The 19,644-nt window shown below is 48.4% G+C and overlaps 2 protein-coding genes across 2 annotated transcripts in view; one reads left to right on the forward strand and one right to left on the reverse strand.

Moving 5' to 3' along the window:
• Positions 1-8,193, forward strand: part of IARS2 (isoleucyl-tRNA synthetase 2, mitochondrial) — a 41,222-nt gene extending 33,029 nt beyond the window's left edge. The window contains exons 17-23 of the mRNA XM_039883409.1: positions 1,907-2,032; positions 2,564-2,695; positions 3,445-3,551; positions 4,151-4,296; positions 4,853-5,043; positions 6,543-6,687; positions 7,676-8,193. Coding sequence (XP_039739343.1) covers positions 1,907-2,032; positions 2,564-2,695; positions 3,445-3,551; positions 4,151-4,296; positions 4,853-5,043; positions 6,543-6,687; positions 7,676-7,818 — 990 coding nt within the window. The 3' untranslated portion in view covers positions 7,819-8,193. The remainder of the gene's footprint in view (positions 1-1,906; positions 2,033-2,563; positions 2,696-3,444; positions 3,552-4,150; positions 4,297-4,852; positions 5,044-6,542; positions 6,688-7,675) is intronic.
• A 219-nt stretch (positions 8,194-8,412) lies between these two features.
• Positions 8,413-19,644, reverse strand: part of RAB3GAP2 (RAB3 GTPase activating non-catalytic protein subunit 2) — a 71,607-nt gene continuing 60,375 nt past the window's right edge. The window contains exons 27-35 of the mRNA XM_039883408.1: positions 19,326-19,392; positions 17,907-17,977; positions 15,696-15,731; positions 14,480-14,554; positions 14,004-14,222; positions 13,090-13,179; positions 12,631-12,849; positions 11,449-11,607; positions 8,413-11,265 (exon numbers count right to left, since the gene is read on the reverse strand). Of these exons, the coding sequence (XP_039739342.1) occupies positions 11,110-11,265; positions 11,449-11,607; positions 12,631-12,849; positions 13,090-13,179; positions 14,004-14,222; positions 14,480-14,554; positions 15,696-15,731; positions 17,907-17,977; positions 19,326-19,392 (1,092 nt within the window). The 3' untranslated portion in view covers positions 8,413-11,109. The remainder of the gene's footprint in view (positions 11,266-11,448; positions 11,608-12,630; positions 12,850-13,089; positions 13,180-14,003; positions 14,223-14,479; positions 14,555-15,695; positions 15,732-17,906; positions 17,978-19,325; positions 19,393-19,644) is intronic.

Raw genomic sequence — 19,644 nt, forward strand, 5'->3', positions numbered from 1 at the left:
GGGCGTGGAGAAGGGCAGCCTGGGTTGACGGAAGGCAGCCGGAGCGCGTGGTCCTGTCTGCTGTATCCCCACGTGGCTAGTCGATGAACGTTCCTTTAGTGAATTTCATGAAGTAGGGGTCCTTATTTAGTTACAGAACTTGCTTTTCCTCATTCAAATATATGGATAGAGGTCCTAATCAGAAAGATTCTTAAAGAGCTTAAGATTTTTGCTGTCTTACAATGAAAACCCATTTCAGAATAATTTAAATGTTTGTTTCTTATATAACATGCTTTTATAAGCCAATAGAACAGTAGATTTCTCTCGAATTGTCTTTTTGAAGATAATTCTAAGGTGATAATCTGCTCTTAAGACATACTTTTTCCTGGTTAGTTTTAATGATCAAGATCAATACATAATAGATGCTCAGGAAATACTTGTTTAGTGAATGTAAACATCAAAAATTTTTCTGTGTATAAGTAGAGAGCTTACTATTTAACAATCATGAAGAATAAACTGCTGAGAATCGGACTTACAAGAAAAACTTTTATATATAATCTGTCAAGAAAAATCCTATTTTTGTGTCAAATTAAGATACTCTCTTTCAGCCATAAGTCATCTTCAAAAAGATCATTAGCATTGTGTTTATGATAATAGCTGATTTATCGTCTTAGGACAGTGGTGGTTCATGGATTTACCCTCGGAGAAAAGGGAGAAAAGATGTCCAAGTCTCTTGGGAATGTCATCGATCCCGACGTCGTCATCAATGGAGGACAAGTAGGTGGTTCTCTAAAAATGTATTTTTGTTTTGGGGCTCTTAAGTTGGCAGCCAAAACCTTAATGTAGTTAATGTAAAAAAAAAAACAAACAACAACAAAACCATTTTATATGGCTAGCAGATGCCTTGCCATGTTTTAAAACTAGACTCTTAAGTAATATGTGATTATAAAAAAGGGAAGGGCTGGGATTGTGGCCCTTTCAACCTGACCGACACTTCAGTTAGGTCCTGGCCCATGCCTGAGCTTTAAAAGTTTGTAAACTGTAATTTTACAGTTAAAAGGAAACGGTATAAGAAAAATGAGATTGCAGCTTCCAAATGCATGTTTCATTATTCTTGAAAATTATACACTTTACAGCGTGCCGTTAATGAACATCAAATCTGACGTTGCTGATAATTTGGTTTATTTTGAAGTTGTTCAAAGCGCACGCACGCACGCGTGCACCCGTTTCTTTACTCCATTGGCTTTGTACTGCCCTCCTACTGTCCAGTAGTCATTTCTCCATGGACAGGGCTAAAGCACAGTGCAGTGAGTAGCAGCCTCCCGCGCACGGAGCCTGCCCTCCTAGTAATGACTTGACCTCAGGGAGCCCCGGGCTGATAGGGGGGTGGCAGTCCTCAAGGGCTGGGATGGGTGTGCAGTGCTGACCAGAGTCCCCAAGGGCTGATGGGGCCAGAAGACCAGGGAGTCCGTGGATGGGGGCAGCTGACCAGGGCCATGCGGGGATGATGGGGGTGTGGGCTGATTCAGGGAGTCCCCTGCTGGCTATTGGGGCGCAGCTGACTAGGAGTCCCCAAGGGCTGATGGGGGTGGGATGAGTCCCCTGCTGGGCTGATGGTGCATGACCAGGGAGTCCCCTGCTGGGCTGAGGGGGCTTAGCTGACCAGGGGAGTCTCATGCAGCTGACCTCAGGGAGTCCCCGCGGGCTGATGGGCGCAGCTGACGCGCCCAGGAGGCCGGAGCTGGCGCCTGCCCCGTGGACGGCGTTGCGGAGCGCGCAGCCTGATTTCTGGGATTGTAGCCCCGTTTCGTTACTGTGCCGGTATATTTTATGTTCACACACTTCCGAGTAGGAGCGCCTGAAAGGTTTATTCACCTGGTTGGAACTGAAAGCCACTGATGTTTATGGTTTTTTTCTCAATGACAAGGACCCAAACAGAGAGCCTCCTTACGGTGCTGACGTCCTTCGCTGGTGGGTGGCCGAGTCCAACGTCTTCACGGAAGTGACCATTAGTTCTTCTGTGCTTAACGCTGCCAGAGATGACATCAGCAAGGTAGTCATCACTCTATTTCTGAATGAAAAGTTCATTTAATCGCTAAAAATGAAAAAGGCACATATTTTGGCACTGCAAAACTGAATGAAAATGAGTCCTACACGTGAGCATTAAAAAAAAATCCTACATTAATTTGTTTAAAGAACTAGTACTAACATTCATAATTTTATAGTCTCATATTAAAATGTTTGGCAAATATGTGAAATTATACTAATTTTATATATATACAGGTGAAAATAACATTTCTACCTACACAGATGAACAGACGAGGCCTCTGAGAAGTGATTTGCCCTAAGGTTACAAAGAAATAGAATGAAAACTCATTCTGTTTATGTGTAAAGTCCAGTGACTGTTTCTATAACTGGCCTGTTAGAATGACTGTGTTTTTGCCTTTGTCTTCTTATTTAAAAATGTTATTAAAAAATATCACATTAAGAAAGTAACACGAGTCAGATAAAACTTAGAGAAATAAGTTTTCAGTAAGAACTGAAGGCCTCATAAATCTTTTTGACTGTGTACTTTTTTCAATAGCTTAGGAATACACTCCGCTTTCTTTTGGGAAACGTGGCCGGTTTCAACCCGGAGACAGATTCCGTCCCTGTGGAGGACATGTATGTCATAGACCAGTACATGCTGCACTTGCTCCAGGACCTGGCCAACAAGGCAAGTGTGACCGAGCAAGCGTCAGCACTGAGGGGCTTGAAATTTGAGTGGCGCCCCAGCGAAGCCCCGCTGGAAATGACAGCGCTGGGAGAGGTTACCCTTGATGGGTTCCCACGCGCGCCTAGGTTGACCGTAGGTCTGACGTCATCTTTCTGTCCTCGCTTCTCCAAGGACGAGAGAGGCGCCTCATGGGAACAAGAGGCCCAGACTGCTCAGACCACGTTTTTCTCTCAGCGTCAGCTCCGTATACGGCAGATTTGTACTTTATCTACCCGCACGTGGCCCCCTCCAAGCCCCGAGATAACTGCAGTGAGGATTCACATGTTCTCAGATATTTTCTAGTTTGTAGACAGACGCACATAATTTGTGTTTTCTCAAAAACTGGAAACGTGGCAGCTTCCGCGGGCCCCGAAGTCGGAGGCGAACAGCCAACTTGCGTCCAGGGGTCCCTTCAGGCATAACCGAGGGGCCGGCGGGGAGCCGCCTGTCCGCGGTGGCTGGGCGGTGCGGCTCCGTCATTTAAAGCCTGATGCTGTCCGCGCGCGAGCGGCCTCCGTAGCTTGCGGAGTCAGGTGGTCAGCACTTGGAGGGGAGTCGCATTTGTGCCCGGAAGTGACGCGTGGGAGGCCGGGCGCTCGCTGGGCCGGTTCCGTATTTGCCTTTGAAAGCTGCTCGCGGGAGGCGTGCGTTCCGCTTAGGCCGCCCCGCGTCTCCACGCGCTCACCCACGCGTCCGGCTTCCTTCCCCAGGTTACCGATTCCTACAAACAGTACGATTTTGGGAAAGTCGTTCGGCTGCTGCGAGCCTTTTACACCAGGGAACTCTCTAACTTCTACTTCAGCATAATCAAAGACAGGTAGGTGACCGGGGGCTGGGCCGCCCGGCCGTCTGCGTCTGCTCTGCCTGGCAGGTGTGGGCGGCTCGAGAGTCGAGCCCGATCGTGGGTCTTTGCCCTGCCACCGACCAGCTTCACGATTTCTGGCACCTTATCCGATAACCTCAGTTTTGTCGTCTGTGACATGCTGATGCTAACGCCATCTCGTAATGTGGTCACGAGAACGGAGAATAATGTAAATCATGTGCTTCATTCCGTGTCTGACAAAGGAAGTGCTCAGGGTGATGAACACGGATCCCCGAGAGTCTGTAAATCTCAAGGGGGAGGGGGCCTTGTAGGGGTGGGCGGTCACACGTTCGATGCCACCAACTCACTTATCAGTTGGCCTTTAATGCAGCTGTGATCTGAAAACCGGACTTGGACACTTCATAGCTGCGTCTTTTGAAGGCACAACTGGAAGGAGTCAAGCGCAATAGATATTAGAAAAAGTTGTATGATAGAATCTTATTCTTTAATTCAAAGACGATTAGATCCTTAGAATTAGCCACCGTGAGCATAAGCTCAGCCGGGGACAGCGCCAGCATCAGGGGTCGTCACCTGCCGAGTTTGTTCCCGTTCAGGCTCTACTGTGAAAACGCAGATGATCCCAAACGGCGCTCTTGCCAGACTGCGCTGGCCGAAATTCTGGATGTCGTCGTTCGTTCCTTTGCTCCTATTCTTCCTCACTTGGCCGAAGAGGTTTTCCAGCACACACCGTATCTGAAGGGTAAGGATCGCTGCGTTGCTCTCCACGTGAGGAAGGCCCCTGGCGAGGGCGCAGCCTGTCGGTATACCTCGGCGCGCAAGGGAATTCACTCCTTACGGTGGATGACTTGTGGCACGATGTGTCGCTTCATAGTCTCTGCTGGCTGCAGAGGAGTGGGATGGATTTAGAGTGACCTTCGAGCCACCTTGAGGTGCTTTCTGTAAGCATTTTTGATAGTTTTCCCCCTCTGTTAGCTTATAGAAAATCAGGAATTTGGAAAGAGGAAAAAGTCACTTAACCTAACTACCCAAAGACAACTACTGATAATATTGGGATATTTTATTTTCTTCTAGGCATCTTTTTTTCTTTGAGATCTTACTATGTATTTCCTCCTGTTTAAATGTGGCATAATTACGTCCACACGTCCATGAAAACATCAGTGAGCATTTAGGACGGCACAGAATTTCATCCCACGATTACCTTAAGTAGTGATCCTCATTCCCGGTGGATTGTGAATGTTCATGGTCCGTGCTTTACGTGCAGTTCAGAATGTGTGAACGTGAGCTTTGTTTTTAAGAGCCCAGGAGCGTGTTCCGCAGCGGGTGGATCCGCACGAGTTCCATCTGGAAGAAGCCGGGCCTGGAGGAGGCCGTGGAGAGCGCGTGCGCCATGAGGGGCGCGTTTCTGGGGAGCATCCCCGGCCAGAGCGCGGCCGCGTACAGCGTCGTCATTGTCATAGAGCCCGGGCTGCTGTTCGAGATAATAGAGGTGAGCGGCAGTCCGTGCCTTCTGAAACGGTCTTGGCGTCACACACTTGCGCCTGAAATTTTTTCTAAAAATCTCTCAATTTTACCTAATTAAAAAATTAGGAATCAGGATGTGTGTCTTCCAGCGCTAGTATCATGGCCGACTCTGTCACACAGTGACTTCCTTGCTGCTCGACGCTGGTGGTCGTCTTAGCATACAGAAAATTGGACGTGTTGTTAACGGGCTTGGTTTTCTGGGAACTTTGTCCACGTGGATAGGATTCAAAACATCCCAAAGTAGATGTTCATTTTTTCTCTCATGGGATTTGGGGAGAACTCATCGGCCGCAGCAGATAATCCTGTGATCTGGAAGCTCCATCGCGTTTTCACCTCCGGGGCCGCGGGGCCTCTTCTCGGGAGTCTTAGGGGTTGGTCGGCCAGACTGGCTCAGAGCTTAACACACTGACTCAATATTCTTCTCTGGTTTTAATGCTTAGAAGAATTGGCAGTGAATATATTTCAGTTTTACTGGTATTGTAGTTTTCTAAAAAATGACCATCTCATTTGGTCGGTGGGCTCGATTTGAATTTTTAATATTATAATCCAGAGTTGAGGCTTGAAACACCTCGTAGATAATCAGATGACAATTGGTAAAATATTCACATTTTAAAATGTGTGGTTGGGAGGTTCTGACTCCATTTTATGAGCGAGGAAATGGGACCTTTGAAGCTGTGACCCGAGGTCTCGTGGCCTCGTTTGGAGCTCGCTCTCCGTGTCACGTTTCCTTTGACTTCATTCGCTCTGAATAAAAGCTGAAAAGAATACAGCCCGTTTGGTTCATTTGTTTTAGGAAAAACACCTTGAATGTGAATATATTTTCCTTAGGAATCACATTTAGCCTTGGTCCTGTCAGTTCCTGATTAACTGCGTGTTAAAGGCAGCTTCGTCTCTGAATCTCATTTTCTCAGCCTTTTCTAAAGGAATGTATTAGCTCACGTACTCATTTTGAAGATCAGGGTGACAATGCAAAATGTAAAAGTGCTTTTCAGACACCCAGCCAGATGGCCGTCACTGGTAAAAGCAGGCCCTCGTGTAGACGTGTCGTAACCCGCTCCCGCTGTGGGAAGCGGGGTGCACGGGAGCGCTGTGGGCTTTGGAGCTGACGGACGGGCTGGAGTGGCAAAGTCCGGCAAGCTAGTTAAATTAACCATTCTGAGCCTGTTTCTTCATTCGTAAAGGGAGATAATTAACACCGTGTAGGTGTTTGTGACGATTAGAAATGATGGACATTTAGCATCTAGCAAAGCGAGGGGGCGGCAAGGAGTATATTCTCAATAAATAGTACTGTTAATTGGATGTTTTTAGTTAGAACCTTTCATACTAAGAACTGATGTACTTTAATGGTATTAGCATCGGAGGTAATGGTAGCAGAGGTTTCTCAGTAAACGTGAGAATTTACAGTGTCAGTAACCGTTTATGGTAACAGTTAATGCAGACAGTAACTCACTCGCTCACTCCCAGATGCTACAAGCTGAGGAGACGTCCAGCACCTCTCAGCTGAATGAGTTAATGATGGCCTCCCAGACGACTCTCCTCTCCCAGGAGCCCCGAGAGCGAGCCGCAGATGCGATCGAGCTCACAGGGACCTTCCTCATCAATTTAGAAGGTGAGGAGGGAGGACGAGGTGTCTGGAGCACTGCGTGACGCCTGCGGCTCGTCGCCAGCTTCCCGGCGGCCGTGCGTTCTGCGGGCGGCGCTGTGCCTGGCTCACAGCGTTCTGCGGAAGCCGGCTTAGAAAGCGTGCTTTGGAAACAGCTCTCAAAAGTGTGATCTGGGGAACACGGGGCCGGGCAATTGTCACTGCACGTGAAGTCTGTCCCCTTCACTCCTGCTTGGCCCTCGTGTCTCCTGCCCTCCCCCAGCTTCGATCCTGCCGCGTATTGTGTATACCCAAGCTAAAGTCGTATTTAGTCGTTCTCAGGGGTTACGGGGAGTTTCACGGGACTCATCCCCGTGGTGGTAGCTCGTAAGCACGCATCTTGCAGGTATTGGTCAACCTAGTTCATTCTCTTTCACGGAAGTGGAGGCAGAATAACATGCAGACACGTGGGGGAAACGCTGCTGCCTGTTTTTCATACTAACTTCGGGTACCGGCAGGCGGTGGGAGGCTGGCTTGGGGGCAGCACGGAGCACAGAGTGAGGCTGGGGCTCCACTTGCTTTTCACAGCGTTAACAGGGTCTTTGTGCAAGGACTAGGGAATAATTTATCTTTACTACATGTTAACAGTCCGAGGTGTAAGAGTATTAAGAGTGGAGGAAGTTTTGTGTCAAGTGGGGACACTGCAGTGGTCACTGTCATTTGGCTCGTTTTAAAATTCTTAAGTGTGCAGCCGGAAAGGCAGTGTAACTTATCGGAACTAGGCTTGGAGTAAGAGCTTGAAGGCCTTAGTGGGCACAGAACCCAGCGACTCACGGAAAAATCAGTTAATCTCTCAGATTCCTCAGTTTTCCTCGGGAGTCAAGTTGTTGTGACTCCGCTGTGTTGTTTACGTAACGTGACGAGCTGGACCAGGGCGAAGGAGAAAGCTTGGAAAAGCAGCACCTGCGAAACCACGTAGAAAGCGACACAAGTTGGGTGCGTTTTTCTTTCACAGGTGGCGATATTCGTGAAGAGTCTTCATATAAGGTGATTGTCACGCCAACTACCAAAGAAAAATGCCCTCGGTGCTGGAAGTACACAGCCGAGTCCTCAGAGGCCCCCTGTCCCCGGTGCGCAGACGTCCTGGGTGGCAAGTAGTACCTCCCCCTAGTGGTGACAGCGTGCCCGGCAGGCCCCGCCGTACCGGCCGGGGTGACGGATGGTTGGTTTACAAGCCTGGAAGGAGATCCAAGGTCTAGGTAACGAGTGGGAGCGTAAGGGGTGGAGGGTGAGCGTCCAAGTAAGAATTATAAGATTTTCCTGTAACTAGATAAAAAATGTGTACATACACACGTGCAGAGACACACATGTGCAGACGGACAGCCACGTATCTGTGATGGACTCATGCAGAACAGAGACTCAACACGCTTGCCCTCAAACGGGCTGAGCAGAAAATCTTTTATATCTTACAAATATTGTTTTAGTATTTAAGTTCTATAATATCTAAAAAATAAAGGCATTCTAGAAAATTACTGAATGTTGGTGCAGAACTTGTGACTATCAAGTAAGAAAATGGTTTTGAAGGGGAATGGCAGAGGTGTATTTGAGAGATGATGAATTTCATTCTGCCTAACTAGCAAACACCAGCCTTTACAGAATAGCGAGTTTGGCTGCATTAGAAAGAACATCACCAATACTGTTATTTTCATACAACAGGGGGGAGAATATAGTATGTACTTAGAGTTACAAATGTTAAGGAAACATGAAAGCCGAAAATTTATTTCACTAATATACATAAGTTCACAACAATGAACAGACACAAAACAGCAGTATATACAGAATTTCACTACTTACAATACGTTACATTAGATAATTGAGCATTTTACAAACAACTCAGTGTTGCATTAAAATCTTTCTGGGGATGGCTAATCCTATCCAGTGGAAATCTAACTTTTAGAAGTCCAACAAATCCACTCCTATCAGTGAGAGCGCTTTTCCTGTTGCTCTCAAGTACTTTAAAAATCACAGCAACTTCTAAATGAACGTTATATTCCATGTAAGCTTAGTATTATTGAACCTGGGTACTCTATCATTTTAAATTGCAATTTATTGTGTCTTTTAAACAAAGCAATTTAAATGTGTTCACTCTGTTGACCTTACGTGAACGTTTTAAGAGGTGACGTCCTCTTTTCTCCATTTTTCTTTTTGCAAAAGTAGGAAGTGTTTAGAAAGTTGGGGCTCTGCCTCTGGCTCTGCGTCTCGACACAGCAGTGTGGAGGTTACGGTTGCGTGAGTTCTTGCTGTCGTTCAGCGTCCTACGACGGACTTTGACATGTCTGTTTAGTGTTCGTGACGCAAGGTGTACGGCAAACACCGGCCTCCCGTCGTAACTGCAGCGAGTGTGACGGACCCTTTGTTTCGGAAAGCACCTGCTCTGCGAAAAACCCGGTCCCTTCACCTGTGCCGCTTCGCCGTCACAGGACGTCTACAGGCATACCTCGGCGACACTGCTCTCTCTGCTGCTGCAGGGTCTCGCCTTCAGTCTGTGAGAAACTCAGCATCTGTGAAGTGCAGTACGACGAGGTATGCCTGTCCACGGCGATTTATTTTCTTCTGTCAGATTTTATTTTAAAAGCCCTTGATGAAATAGTAACATGTTTGCAAGTCAGAATTTAAAAATTCCGAGTGGTAAATTTTAGGACCGCAGCTGTAGAGACTGATGTGTTATGGTTCTGTGTGTCATGTTTCAGCTGATCAGTGTTCTCAACAATCCCCAAGTCTGACTGCGTTCTAACAGTAACTTTAAACTGTCTTAGTCTCAAACGTGTGTATTAGGTAGGTGCTCCTCCCCAGAAAGCAATCATGGAACCAGAGTGAGGGCTGACTCTTTAAAAACACTTGGAATTCCAAGCTGCTTTGACCAGCCTCCAAATTTTATAACTACGTTCGGAATATTTAGAAAAATCGCAGGAAGAACTACTCTCTTAGAACACACATAACAAGCGACTCTAAGGCGAGAATGTCTGCGGGAAACGGTGACATGCGTCTAGCTGGGGGCTCAGAGACTTGGGCAGAGTCCACGGGGCAGGCGAGCTCACGGGCCCTGGCAGCACGTGCCTCGCTCAGATGTCTAAGGCCCTCGAAGCATCTAAAACGGTACTTTCCAACATCTTAAAGAGTAGGTTCTCATTTGGATGTGGTCTTTAGTTTAAAGGGATTTACACTGGGATCTCCTCAGGCTTTTTTTCTTTACATCCCTGAAAGACATACTCAACTTTGTACAGTTGCTAGAGCTGGCCTCTTACAAAGGGAAGAAACAAACTTCTGTCTCACAATGAGTTACTATGGTAATTGTGACCCGGGACAGGTGTCAGTAATTGCACTGTATGGCTACATTTCAGAGATAAACCATAATAAATACTGGGTATTTGGGGAGCTCAAAGCACTTTTTACAAAGTTTTGGTCAATTTGGTTTTAATCAAGTAATGATTCCGCACTTGGACTGCTCTAGGCGCTGTAGGGTACCAAGTTCGTTGTATTTTACCCTCTCAACCCAGCTGTGAGGTAGGTTTGCTAAAGCTGTAACATCACTAAGCGTTTTCTGTACCGTTTCCGAGAACAGCTAACAGAACCGAATCCCAGAAGCAAACATCTCTAAACACTCGCAGGAAAATTGAAATTGGATTTAAATTTTTAGCAACTTCGCCTTTTTTTTAAACATGTTTTACAAGATAATACATTTTTTACAATTACCTGGTGTGGATACAGCTTTGAATCTTGGCAAAAATCAGACCTTACCTTGTATTGTAATGAGCTCTGCTGTGCTGCCTGTACCTCGGGGTCTCAAGATGGCAAGCACGACACACACTCTGGTACTAGAGAGGGTTCCATTTAATGTCCCTTCTGATGACTGACCACCACGAGCCCATTACTCCTCTGCAAGGTCACTGTCCTGATGGCAGCAGCATAACCTCTGCCGAAGAAACCCGTCAGCATCCAGAGCTCCAGGTGGCATCAGTATGGGGCTAAGCGTGATGACAAAAGCATCTTCCTAGCGTTTACTGAAGGACAGTGGGCTATACATGATGGGGACTACACACGAACACACAATAACACCGAGTATGAAATATAGAATCTTATAAGAACATAATCTGTAAGTTATAACCAATTTTAAATAGCAAAATTTAACAGTAAAGCTACTTAAGTGCTTGAATTAAACAGTAAAACATCTGTATTAGTAATAGAATAATTGATACTTATTTACATTTTACCTTCAGTATTAATCAAAGGAGTGGAATTTCGCCAGGACTGTACTTTTTTAAAGTAATGTACACTTTTATTTTATAAAAGAACATTCCCTCCATAAAATTCCAGTTGTTGCTATGTAAAATAATCATGCACTCATTCATGTTATAGTCACGATTTCAGGCTGTTTTCGGTAGCTCGGGGTCATAAGGAAGGAAGAGAGATGGCTTCCACAGCTTCCGTGAGGTGTAAGGCCAGACTGAACTGCCCGTGGTTTTCTGGTAAAAGCTCCATGACTTTGTTTACTAGTTTAGCTGTCATTGCGATTGGCACTTCTGTGTTCTGAAGATCCTGGGGGTCCTGCAAATGGGACACAGAAATGACCCGTCGGTCACGTACGACCAAACAGTGGCTACTGAAGAGCGATCAGGATCGTTCCTTCCCAGCGAGCTTAAGTGACTTCGTTCTGAGAAGCATAACTAGGCACGCATTTACGTGAACATCCGGTCACCTTCCGATCTATCTCATCTCTGTCGTACTCACCATCGCTTTCAGCCAGGTACAGAGTGTGGGCGAAAGTCTGGCGAGCAGCTCCATGCCTTCTTTGCTCTGGGTGCGGAGGAGGGCGTGGGCCAGCCTCTGGCCCGCCAACACCAGCAGCTGAGACGCAAGGACCTCTTTGTCGTGCACCTGGAGGATGGCCTGAGGAGAGGAACACGGGGAGCAGAGTAAGAGCTCAGAGACCGGCCAGCCCTGGGACAGGCGGTCGGGGGGCGCCTAGGTCACCGCGATCCGGGGCCAGGTCCACAGCCGACCCCTCGGCGGCACGGCTCTGAGCGGTCTGGCTCCTCTTGGACGTGGATTTTTTCAGCAAATACCGTAAGTATATGATTTTCTTATCCTAATACGGCACATGATACATGTAACATATAAAATGTATGTTGACCGTGTTATCGTAAGGCCTCTGGCCAATAATGGGCTGTAGTTAAGTTTTGGGGAGTCAAAAGTTACATGTGGATTTTCAACTGTGTGGAGGGTCGGCTCCTCTAAACCCACGTTCAAGGGTCAACTATATGACCAAACTGTGGTCCAAATCACATTCAGCATTTAAAACCCAAATTTCTGCCATCACCTAATTTTTCAATTCAGTATGACTATGGAAGTCATTGGCAAAGAAAAGAAATTGTATTAAATCCCCCATGACTGCTTAAGACCCTGATGGTTCTGAGGACACCATGATTCACCTCAGGCCACGAGACCGCCTGTAACGTGGCCCCTGGCGCCCTCCCTCACCTCGCGCTTGACTCCTGCCTCGAGCACTGTTTCCCCAGCTTTGAGTTGGCTGGGTGCTGCTTTTCCTGGGGGCTTAGTTCAGATGTCACCTCTAGCCACCCGATGGCAGTAGCTCCTGCTAGTCACAGGATCCCATTTTCAGCACAGCATTTGACTCAGAATGACCCGGCCGCCGCTAGACCAGTGCCATGAGGGAGGGAGGAACCTCGTCCGTTTTGTCTACGCCCTCCGCACGGGACAGGCCAGGCACACGGCAGTTTACTAAGCATTAGCCAGAAACTTGTTCAGTTTTGTATTTTAATATTCTACGCTTGTGCCTAGAAGTTCTAGCGAAAGGAAAAGCGAACAGCTTCGCTGGAGACGTGAGTGACTCTTTACTGGCACCGTCGGTCCTCTGCTGGAGCCCGGTCAGCACCCCTGGGTGGTAGTTACCTCTTCCGCCAGGTGGTCGGCCCCGTGGGTGTAGAGCTCCCCCACATAATGCCTCCTGACGACGTCTTCGCTGACTTGAAGGTGATGGGCCAAGTCCACGGCTAGAACTGGCCAGTCCTGGTCCTTCCCAAAAGCAGTGCTCGGTGCGTCTTCTGAATCTCTGTCCTTTGCAACTGAATGCTGGGCGTGGACGGCCGCGCTGATGACCTTCAGTAAGAACTGGAGAAGGGGGAAGAGAGCAGCGTCTCCTTAGGACGTTTCCTTAAAACTAAAGCAAAGCAAGCGTGGACTTTTCTGTCAGAGTGGCTTTTCCATTAAGATTGCTTAGTTATCAGAGTAACACACAATTTAAAGGGAAACTAGGCCTCAAGAATACTTTGAAGGCGGCACCCACAGAGGCCAGTTCCATTTTGGCTTTACTATTTTTTTCTCAAAAACAAAATCTAATAACTGAATTACCTGTTGTCGCACAGAAAGAAAATCTGGATCCATTTCCCCACTAGGCAGTAACTGAATTGAAGTTAGATCTTTGAAAAATGCATTTTTCCCCTAAAGAGAGAGACCAAGAAAGAAAACTGATAAGTATGGATTTTCATTAAGGGAGAAAAAAGATTTTAAAAAATCGTTTAACTCATGGTTGATTTTTCCTGCAATAGTTACACTGTAGACTCTACTCAGGTTTTGTGACAACTGTCTGGTCTGGCAGACACCTTCAAGGGGACCCAAGTGACCCCTTCCCTGAGTGTGGGCTGGTGACTCACTGCTAGAAAAGTTAGATGACCACATGTCACTTTCCCAATTAGGTTACCCAAGGACCGTGGCCACTGGCCTGAGCGCTCGCCTCCACGCTCCCTGGGGGAGGCCAGCTGCCACCCAGTGAGCTGCGTGTGGCGAGGACCCGAAACACTCCCTGTCAGGTCAGACATGGCCCCGACCCGCACCCCATTGAGCCTTGAGATAAGACTGCAGACTCGTGAGAGACACTGCGCCAGAAACACCCAGCTTGGGGGAACCCAGATTCCTGACCCACAACAACGAGGACACTTGTTTTCAGCCCCTCAGTTTTGGGAAAATTTGTTCTGCAGTAAAAACTGACACTTCGTGTGTACTCTGAACCCGTTAGAGAACAGGTGTGTGTATGAAGAGCCCAAACAGAATATCAGAAAATAGGGTTTCTGGAGTTCCTTCGAGGGAAGGCGATGCAGAGCGCGGGCCTCGCGTCCCAGGTCCGTCCTCCCCACCCCCAGGGGACGGAGACGCCCACGGTGAGAAGCCGGTCCCTTTCGGTCCCTTTCGCAGCAGTCTGCTTCCTGTTCTCCTTGTGCCTGAACCCTCAGCTCCCAGGTGGCCCTGAAACCCTTTCAGGTACTGACCTTACTATCAAAGAGCGACAGTGGCTTCACCGCCTTCAGAGAAAACCGCATGACCGCGTACAGCACGGAGCACAGGACGGAGTGGTGCTCCACCAGCGGATAGTGCGTGCGCTTCTGGTCCAGGGCCAGCTCCACGATGGACACCGGTCCTTCGACAGCCTGCCAGGCGTCCTCCATGCCCAGGACGGGCACTTGCATTTCGTCCCTGCTCACATCTGCCTGCGTGTGAGAGAACGGAGAGCGGCTCAGAACTGCAGACCCACAGCTTGCAAACGTCTCCGTGAGCCTGCGGCCGCCACGCGCAAGCCTGTGCTGCTCCCCGCCCCGAATTAAAGACCCCGAGATCGGAACCTGATAAGACACCCCTGCAGTCAAAACGTTTTCATTTACTCATTTCAATCTTTCCGTAGTCCCTTCGCCCGTGAGTTTCAAAACGTTTGCCATCTCAGACCGTTGAGAATGAAAGCCTCTCCTACCTCCATTAACGTCTGCAGGAGATCCAAACAGGAGCCCAGGAAAGAGGTCAGGGCCGTGTCGCTCATCCCCACGTCCTGTTTTTGAAAGGGACATAATTAACTCCTGCAGTAAAACTAGTTTCCACCAGAAACAAAAACACAACACACTATTCAAGTGACTTTCTACACTGAACACACAGGCAAAAATTAAGCCAAGGCTTTAACACGTTATTAACTTCTTTCTATAGAGTTAGCTAATTTTAATACTAGGCTTCGAAAAGATGGTACCACTACCAACTTTTAAGAGTTCACATTCTTGGTGTAAGACAGTGTCGTCAGTCACCACGGGTCATGGCACTCACCCTCACTGTCCAAGAACTCACAGGAGACAGGCATTTGATAGCCAAATAACATGGTGTACAGAACACACGCACAAAGGTCCAGGTGACAATTCTAAGAAAACAGCCTGGTCTGACCTCAGAGCACCTTTTAGGGACTGAACTAAACTTCTGATATAACCCAAGCCCCTGGGCCTGTGACCTAAAGACCAGGCTTGCGCTGTGGGAGACAGGCCTTTCCTGTGGACTCCCTTCAGGCCTGTCCAAGGGGCCACTGCGTTCACATGTGGCCTTTTTAAAATCGACAACCAATAAATTCCTCTCGTCCCCAAGTAATTCAGAGTGTGTGCGCGCACGTACACATGAACTATAGTCACAGACACTCAAGCACATAACAGAATTCAATGGTGATTTGGGACTAACAGCCTATAACAGCTGGATTTTTATGTCCCAGTGTCTCAAGATATTTGTAATAAGGATATTTCAAAGTTTTGAGCAAAAGCTCACACTATTAATCGCTGGCTTCAAATGTAAGCCTCAGTATCTATGGACTGGAGTACTAAGACTGCACAACTGCCATTACATAAAGGTAGATCAAGTGCACCGCTTAGGAATCTACTTCACTCTGATGCGGGTCCCATTACAAATTCCTAGTCTGGAGCACAGCAACCCTGCAGCATGTCACTCTCTACCCACGACCCAGAGTCGACGTCTCGTGCAGCCCTCGTGCAGACACGCTGGCTGACGATCTGGAAGGGTTAGGACAGGCCGGAGTTCACGAGCCGTTCCCTCGGTCGTGTCTCCATTTCCCTCCGGACATGTCATCAGAATGGTAAAAGGCGAAGTTCACCCCCTGAGTGAGGTGCCACCGCGGTGCAGGGCTGAAGGAGACGGCTTACCCTGCGGCACAACCGGTCCTTGGGCGACTTTCCCACCTAGGACACAAGGACACAACGCTGCCGTTACTGAGAGTGTAGAGACCGGGCGTTACTGCGGTTCAAGAAGCAACAGCCAGACTCTGAAAACGTGAACGGGGCGACCTTTCATCAATTACACGTTGGTTCTACTCAACGATGCAACTAATTCTGTGGTGGGGCATAAAACAGTATGACAAAAAACTTATCGCACCACAAGATTTAGCACAATCCTTTTCAAAAATAAGTATTATTGAACACCTAAATACAAAAAAACTCAATCTGGTTCGTTCTTTATAAATTAAAGATCCAGAACCAAACTCAAGGCAACTAACAAAAAGATAAGAATTTTGCTTGTTGATAAAGATACAGGATGATTTTAAATGGTCAGAAAGAAGGAACCATCTAAAGCAGACACATCCTGTTTCTAGCCTAGAATCAGTTGGTCTCCTTGGTCTGAATAAGACCGTGCTGTATACTGTACACAGGGCCGTGGGTGGCAGAGCGAAGTTCTGCCATCAGGAACTTTCGCTGAGAAGAATTCACAGGAGACAGTGACAGTGGAGGGGGCGGCTCCACTAACGGACTCTTCACGTCTGCCTCTCACTGAGCTGACTGCGATGGCCGTGGGACAAGCACGCTCAGCCACCCGAAGTCCCACGTACTTCACCCTGTTGCCAGAGTCACCTTCTAAAACGCAGATCTGCCCATCTCATCCCACTGCTTAAGATCGCCCCTGCGTCTTCAGGATAAATCACAGCTCTGCTACCGAGCCCTCAGCCCACGGCCCGGCCCGTGCTAAGCAGCTGACACGTGGCTGGAAAGTCCCAGAGCCACGGCCAGCACAGCGAGCCCTCACACACCGCTTCCCCCTCCTTCCTCCGGCCTGCGCCTCGCTTCCACGTCGCCCACACGGAGCCACTTGCAGGACAGCTAGAGGGCGTCTCCTCCAAGGTTCACACGTGCTCTTCCTCCAAGGCAGCCCAGAAGCCTCCCCAGGCCTCACTTACTGCCTCTTCTGCGTCCCCACAGCGCCCTGTCGTCTAGCTACCCGTCCTGCAGACTGTGACACCCCTGCAGCCACGGAATGTGGCACAACCCTTGGCACAGAGGAGACACTTCACATATTTGCCCAGTGATGCTCATAACTCCGCTTCCTGGTTCACACTGTTTCAATCCGAGCTGCGAGGATGTTGTAAATGGAACAGTGACCCACGCATAAGGCTGTGCGTTACCCCCTCAGGGGTGGGGGGTCACAGAGGCCAGGGGAGGGGGTTTCGAGAAAGCTGAGCACACAGACAGCGGACTGGAGGCAAGCTCCCCGTGGCGCCCCAGGAAGCATTTTCAGAGGAGCTGCGCTCGGACTGGGTCTGAATCCTAGTGCTGGTGGTGGTTCGGGAGTGTCTGTCACTGCGTCTCACGTCCACTTAAACTGACGCCAGGTGCAGCCACGTCCTCGGCTGGCCTGTGCAGCACGCTGACTAGGCCCCCGGCCACTTACTGTCCAGTACGCTGGTGGCCTCTGCTCCCACTAGCTGAGTTATCTGCTTCCAGGTTAGGTTTGTTCCCAAATCTACTTATGCTGGTTGGACAGGCCATGATTACATAATTTAACTCAGTAACTGATGAAACATGAATGAGGAAAAAGAGGGAGTTGTTTATACAGACGCGTTGTGGGGCGCTTCAGGATTTGTGGAGGGCAGCAGCTAGCTGCTAGGCCGCGGGCTTAGACACAGGACGCTGCTACGAAGACCAGGGTGAGTTAGAAAAGTCTCGATGCTGCCCGCAGACTGCACCACAGCTTCAAAGACAAAGGACCGAGAATTCTTAGGCCACCTCCTATGGAGATGTTTATGTAGGAAAACCACAGAATTTCAAAGGAAACATCCTGGCCGCGCATCCAGGTATCTTTGGGGCTCGTTTCTACGTTTCAATGTAGAAGAAGGTGCAGATCCTTGCTTGAGCGAGTCCAGCCCTCGCTTCTTGGGTTAAGAGGCTTTTACGGTATGGGACTCTCCTTCAGGGGTTGGGGCTCTCGTTTGGGTCATCAGATGCCAGCACCGGGAATGACATTTCACTGAGCAAGAGTAAAATGCACTACCAAATACACGGTCTAACGAAGCCCAAGGTAAATCATTTTTCTAACATCAATTAAGAGCATCAAACAGGAAGTCAGTACGAGAAATCGAAAGTTACCTTATCCATCAAGTATGCAGCAGCGGAAAACCTTTTCACCACGAACGTGTTCCACATCATCAGGGCGAGGCCTAGAGAGCAAGTCAGAGCAGCGTCAGCGGAAGGCTCGCCTGATCTGTTCCATCGTACCCGGATAATGGCTGTCTTCCTGAAGCTTGTTAAACTGTATGGGCTATTTACATATCATGTATCCTATGTAATATTTATAAAATAAAAACCTTTAATAAAAATCAAAACGAGGCTGCATAAGAGGATGTCCACACGGCCACTAAGCACAGGTAGAGATTCACGTCACTGGTTTATGAGAGGATGATACAATCGCAAAGAGGTGTCACTGCACAACCAGAAAAGGTGAAAAACATTTTTCTAAATGACACCACCAAGTGTTGGCAAGAACGTGGAAACATCCGGAACGCTCACACGTTGCTGCTGGGAAAAGAGAATTGGTAAAACCACCTGGGAAACTGGCAGTGTCAACCAAAGCGAGACGTGTGTCACCCCATGACCGAGCAGTTCTGCAGAAATGAACACAGACGCACGGGGCGTCGAGACTGGCTCCGTCCCTTGGGGCCCAGCGCGGGAAGCAAACCCAAGGTCCTGCCTGCAATTTACGTAATCGCCAAATAAAGCAACCGATAAAGTAAACAGAATACAAAAATAGTTTACAAAAGGACAGAGTGCGAAAATGGAAGGTAAGATCTAAGAGATGAGCAGATAAAATAATCAAGGTCTCTTATGCAAAACAAGACGTTTTAGAATTTCTGCAATTCCGCTCCATCCCACCTGCAGGAAGGTGGACCAGGAGAAGCCGGCAGCTCCTCTAGGATGCGTGCGTGGGGCGGTACCTCCTCTCACCGGCCACCGCTTAGTGAGGCGGCTCGCAGGCCTAGCGCTGAGGTCCTCCATGAGTTCTCGAAGGAAACTCATCGATTAAATGGAGCCAGCAACCTGCTTATCATTTTCTACAACGAGTGTAACTTTTTTTCCAAGGAGACACCAGCAGTCCCCATGGCATGGCAGCCAATGGGGAACCTGAGCACACACAGGTAGCTTCTAGGGTACGGTATCATGAGGCTTTGTTTGGCTCCCTGACTTTTCGGTCGGGAATTACGGTCCTGGGCAGCCCGTCCCTCTTTCCTGACCTGCGTGTGAACTAAAGAGAGAATCCACAATTCATGCGTCATGTTCTCCTTACGCACAGGAAGAGCAGCGCGGGAAATGGTGGGTGGGGACAGGAGGGGACCATTGCTCTCTCCCTGCCCCGGACAGCATTTCCCAAGCAGTGAGGACAGCCAGGACTGTGCACGCGGGGACAAACAGGAGCGTGCTCGGCCGTGGGGCCAGCGAGCCAAAGTTAGCGGGACGCTGACCTGCCTCATGCTGAGCCAAATGCTCACGTTCTGACGGCCACGCACTTACCGTTCTGAACATGTCCGTTAAGGATGTGCTTCAAGTGCTCTATCGACCTCATGAAAAAACGCGCTTCCTTACATACAGGGAGAGAAAAGAAAAAATACATCATTTAATAGCCATTTCAAATACAAACGGAGACTTCTTACATGAATTTCTGCATAAAGCTGCCTAAGAATGCTTGGTAAGAACGCCGAGCTAGGTTAGAAGCGGTTTTCCATAAGGTAATGTGTGGTCTTGTCCACATCTACACTTTCTACGTGATGACTGATTCCTAGAAACCCCCAGATCACATGTGCTGACATCAGATTCAAAATTTCCTGTGGTT

This window comes from Pteropus medius, unplaced genomic scaffold, assembly GCF_902729225.1.
Source record: "Pteropus medius unplaced genomic scaffold, Ma_sr-lr_union100, whole genome shotgun sequence".
Classification (NCBI taxonomy): Eukaryota; Metazoa; Chordata; class Mammalia; order Chiroptera; family Pteropodidae; genus Pteropus; species Pteropus medius.